Below are 5509 nucleotides of genomic sequence, written 5' to 3'. Positions count from 1 at the left end.
TAAAAAAAAAAAAAAAAAAAAAAAATCTTAAGATCTACGCGGGTCACGGGAATGTTCGGAGTTCAGGTATCGAAGAAGACGCCGGGAGTTACGGGAATTACGACGGGGCCAGCTGGAGAAGGAGAGGGAGGCTCTTGCTCCGTTCATAGATCCTTTAAAGTTGCCCGAGCTCCGGGATCTTTTAAACTTGAGTAGGAAGTTGGCCGGGCGGGTATGGAAGAACGCCGTGGAGGCTCCGGCAATTAATCACTTAGCGGTTTTATTCAATTACGTCTCGTTGCGGAGCCGGAGTTGAGTGCCGTTGAAAGTGGAGAGAGAAAGAGAGAGAGAGAGAGAGAAAGAGAGAACGGAAGAAGAGAGACGGCAGGAATGCGCCGAGGGTTTCGGGCGAAGACGGCCGTCCGGGAAGTTACGGCCGTCCAGACGATCCGGAGAAGCTTCGGAAACCTCGCAAAAGTGTTATCCGAGTCCGGGGTGGATCGCGAGGTTTGCCGCAACAGAGCGTCGCGTTGCGTTTCTGACAGGAAGCCACCACCTGACGTGCGCGCTTATGCGCTCCGAGAGAGTTCATCGATCATCGACGACGATATAAAGCTACGCTACCGAGAGTCGATTCAGATTTTATCCGTGACGCGCACGCGTCTCCTTTCATAACCGTCACACGCGACGGAACGAGCAATTCGCGTCGCGCGCGGAAGAAGGCAAGAAAAGCGCTCGGAGGCGAAAGGAGGATCGAGCGGCTATGTGTATTATAGAACTCGCGTGGTTGATCATTAGAGGCGTATTCAGCTCGCTTCCCGGATGTCGTGAGCAACATCATCACGTTCAACGTGAAGGAGAAGAAGGTCGACTCAGACTCTATGCGCGCGTGTTGACTCTTTATTTCTCCCATCAACCATGAAAAGCGCTCCTCCAAAACTTTGAACAACTCGCGGTTCTGATCTCGCGCTGCCCCCTGAAGTTTCCCCCCCCCCTCCCCTTCCCTCTTCGTTTTCATCGAGTTTTGTTCTGATCCATCCGCAAGCGCTTCCTCATCTTCGGTGTGATATCTCTCCGCCCGCGCTGATTCCGTTCGCTTCGCCGCTTTAAACATTCCGCGCGTTTCGAGAAAATCCTCTACGAAGAATCGGAGCGCGAATCCCCGCTCACAGAGAAAACAGAACAATTCGACCGCAAAGAAAAACGACTCTCGAGATCCCGAGACCGCTACTCCGCGAATAAAATACACGTCCCATTGATTCCGCGAAAATTCGAACAATCTCCTTCTCTCGATTTCCAGAACGGAGAAAAAGAAGCGGCGGAATCGTCGGGCAGAAGTCCCTGGACGGTCATCAGTGTGAAGGTGACGTGATTCATATATAACGAGGCACATTTCAACGGCAAAAAAAAAAAAAAAAAGAGGATCGGTCGATTCCTCGCGGACCAGAGAGAGGGAGGAGGATTGGATAGGAGTGATATGAGTGCGTACGAACGTAGGATCTTTCGTGACGTTAAACGGCGATCGAGTCGCGAGCGGTTCGAAGGAAATACCATCGAGTGATATCGACACGCCAGCGCGCGAGGAAGGACGTCGGCACGTGAACCGGGAGAATCGCGATCGCGCGAAAAAAAAAAGGGAGAGAGCGCGCGGCAGGAAAAGAAAAAACGCAAGGAGAGAAGAAGCGTAATAGCATAGTGGTGTTGTCGTTTTTGGTTGCGTGAGGAAAGCCGAACCCGCACGCGTGCAGCAAGAGACGCAGAAAAGTGAAGAGAAGACGAGCTGGAGGACGGCCGGGTGGTGGTGGTAGCCTCGAGGTGGGAAGGAAGGTGAAAAAAAATGATGCGGTGCCATCCGATCGTTCTCCTCGCCGGCCTGCTCACCGTCGTCCGTGCTCAAGGTCAGTCTGTTGCCCGGCATCCTTCATTTTTCTATTTAATCTTATTCTTCGTTTACCTACTATGGCGCAATTATGTCTTAATTTGCGTTATCCCCGCTCTGCCCTGTACACCCGGTGCTCCTTGACGATGTTTCTTGGACGCGAGCGGCCGTGTCTCTCGATCTACGGAGATCGGATTCTCTTCTTTGTTTTTTTTTTTTTTTTCTATGTTGTCCAAAATATTATTACGACGCAGCACGGGCGTCTTACGTAATGTCTCGCGCTCGCTCGTTATATCTCGTTACGCGCGACGTAATATTGATTAATCGCGATTTCTCGGCGACTCATTAACGTAACGATAATCGGATGATCGTCTGCGCGATTATTGTTATCGAAAAAAAAAAAAAAAACGAAACTCAGAAAGAGAAAAACATTGTCTGAGANAAAAAAAAAAAAAAACGAAACTCAGAAAGAGAAAAACATTGTCTGAGATAAAAAAAAAAAAAGAAAAATTGAGGAAGCTGCGAAATTAGTTGAATTGCTTGGCGTTACATGCTCCGACAGTGTTAAAAAAAAAAAAAAAAAAAAAACACCCGAACAAAATGGTTTACGAAGCTGCAGCACGCAGTATTTTGCGAAAAGTTTGGGTTCCAGTAATATTGCATTACGGTTGTAATACGACTACAAAAGCGACACCCATTTGCTTTTGTCAAACTTTTTACATACACATAGGTCTTCTGGCACGAAGTAGAATTCAGGATTCCGACGAGGATGACGCGAATTTTAATTACACGGCTTTCCGTCATGTGCGAGCGGTCCCGTATAAATTCTCGTGTTCTCTGTAATAATTCGCGAAGAACTTTTCAAACAGCCCGCACCCTCCCCTCTCCGCACAAGTAGAGAACGCCGTAAATTCTTAATTCGACGAGCTCGTGAAAAAAAATTATATTTAAAAAAAAAAGCAAAAAAAAAAAACAATACTTGCGCGCAACAGTACGCACATACGTTAATATATACAATGCAGTATCATGTGATGCGCAGTTACAGATCTCCGGAAAAGAACTTGAAATCAGATACATTCTCTCTCTCGGATTCACCGCCACGAGATGTTCGCAGCGGAGAGGCACTTCTTTTTTTCGCGCGATGACGCTGAATATTTAGAATTTACGCGAGTGGTTTTTCTCAAATATCTCTTTTTTCCACACACACACACACACATACACAAACTTCAAAAGCGTTGCTTGCCGCGCACACGGAGGTAATACCCCGGTAGAGATTCTCCATATTACGACGTACACGAGCTTATCGTACGCGGGATAAATCACATTTGTCGCCCGGTATAGAATCTTGCGCGACGCAACTTTTCATCCGTGTCGGATATTTCGTTCGCGAGTGAAATTTGTTTAACACACCATTCAAGTCCATTTTCCTAACAATGGCGTGTGTGTGCGCGCGCGTGCCGTTGCACATTCACGTGTTATACGCCGTGGTTTCACGCGTATCTGCCGACGTCTACCCATTGTCGCGGGCCGGCCATTAATCATCGTCGCACGAGGACGCTTCCTAAAAGCAACAACAATATTATTTTACCAGAGTGCCGCGCGATTCTCTCCCGTCCGTTGTCGTTTTTTTTTTTTTGTTTCAAACTAACCAAGTTTTTTACAGTCGCGGACATTACGCGCAATATTGCGCGGTAGTAGTTTCCCGTTTCTTTCCTTCGCACGCGCGCGCACGCGAGCTCTTCTCTTTAATTGCCCCCGCTTTTGAAACGCGGGGGAAAAGCAGAAACGGTGACGGAAATAAAGAGAGGCAAACGAACATGACGGAGATTACGATGCATTTTAACTCGCGGTCGTTCATTTTGTCGGAGAGCATTTTTATATATACACGGTAGTAGTCGCGTATATTTTTATATACGCGAACGTTCGAGCGGAACTTTTCTCAACGCGCATCACGTCTCGATGAAAACTTTATATGACTCAGAAATATCGTTCGCTATACCTCGTTTCCGTTTTAAGAAGCGTCGAATTTAGACTGTGTCGATTATGTATCTGACATACTGGGTGGGTGAGAACAATGACTGCGAATAACTCGCGAAGCGCGCAGGAAGTTCTTCTGTGGTTCAAGGATCATTCGCGCGAGTGACTGACGTTTCGTCAAATTACATATCGCACAGATGGCAAACGTCCGGGGGATCGAATCGCTCTCCCCGTAATTTCTTCTCGTTATTATCTTCTCTCTCTTTCACGATTTATACGAAGAATATATGACAAAAATCGTTACATATATACATACATATACACACAGTAAAAAATCGTGCGTCAAAATGTAGAACTTTTCTTGCGTTTTACGACGTTTTAATTATTACTTCAATGTAAAATTAACATAATACTAATATGTTATTATTTTTTTAACCTTTTCACGCGTGTTAAATTTATGTTGAACTTAAGTTTATGTCAAATTTATGTCATAACTTCACAAATTAACATTTTTTGCATGTCATTAAAAAATTGGAATATTGTTTAAATGTTTTCAACACAATGATTTCAATTAATTTAGAAATTTGTCTCAAAGTCAATTTGACATACTAAAAAAAAGTTAAAAAAATCTTTGGTCACATTGTACGAACTAAAAAATGTTTTATTAACATTTCTTACGAGTTGCTTCAAGTACTGTTTTGTGTAGTTTTTAATTTTTTTATATATTATTTTTACATCAAGCTTACAGTAAATAACAAATATAACTGTGAAGTATTGTGTCAGTTATTTAACTTTACTAGTTTGTCACTAAGTGACTCACACCGAACGAGTTATTTTAACTTAAAATTTAGAGTGGATCTGGGACACGCAAAAAATATTAAAATTAACATTTTCTTGTGCTTACTGTGTATATGTTGTATATATCTCCTTTCCAATTTACTATAAACTTTCTATTACGTAGAGGTAGACTCGATCAGTAGTTTACGGCAGTTCTGTTCTCGTTTCTGTAACATTGTGATTAGTAACGATAATATAGAGCGAATGTTTATAATTTGCAAACAAGTAATATGCCAGTGTGTGCTGAAACGAATATCGCTTTCTCCTTAACTTCATTTGGCCTGGTAGATTGTCTGTTGATTGAAACATATTTCTATCGATGGTTGTGTGGTACAAATATATTTTGTTAGATCGTCCAACACACACACACACGCGCGCGCGCGCGCACAAACACACAAAAGCACGGAGATTATCGGTGGCATTTACAAGTCGGTGCTTTCACCAAATTGATTTTCCAGGGTTTCGTTCGCTGTTTGCACGTTTAATTATGCGCGCCATTATTCTCCCGCGTTGCAAATAATGCAGCCCGACGCTCATTAACTTTTTACGACGCCAATTTTTGGGTCGAAAATAACTTTAGCGTTAATACCCATCAATTCCGGGGGGGTGGGGGAGGGGATGCGCGAGCAGTAATATCGCGCCGCGCGTTTCCCGGTTCTATGCAGTTAAAATCTATGGCTTTTAATGGATAATATCGGTACAACAGCTTATTACTTGTCGTAATTCCGACGGCGAAACTCTCTCGTCGATTTTAGTAGTTGCCCTTTAGCGTCAATATTTACAACCTGCGATTACCGCGTTCTCTATCTCGTTTGTTCGTTCTTTATACCCCCCCCC

General features: G+C 44.1%; 1 protein-coding gene across 3 annotated transcripts in view; it reads left to right on the top strand.

Moving 5' to 3' along the window:
• The first annotated feature begins 1659 nt into the window (after positions 1-1659).
• Positions 1660-5509, top strand: part of LOC109857132 (synaptogenesis protein syg-1-like) — a 297399-nt gene continuing 293549 nt past the window's right edge. For all 3 annotated transcript variants that reach the window (XM_020433160.1, XM_020433159.1, XM_020433158.1), the window contains exon 1: positions 1660-1877. In XM_020433160.1, the coding sequence (XP_020288749.1) occupies positions 1817-1877 (61 nt within the window). In that variant the 5' untranslated portion in view covers positions 1660-1816. The remainder of the gene's footprint in view (positions 1878-5509) is intronic.

The sequence above is a fragment of the Pseudomyrmex gracilis genome, unplaced genomic scaffold, assembly GCF_002006095.1.
Source record: "Pseudomyrmex gracilis isolate BER0280 unplaced genomic scaffold, ASM200609v1 scaffold_145, whole genome shotgun sequence".
Lineage (NCBI taxonomy): Eukaryota > Metazoa > Arthropoda > Insecta > Hymenoptera > Formicidae > Pseudomyrmex > Pseudomyrmex gracilis.
The sequence above is the reverse complement of the archived record's forward strand: the minus strand, read 5'-3'. Positions and strand labels throughout refer to the sequence as shown.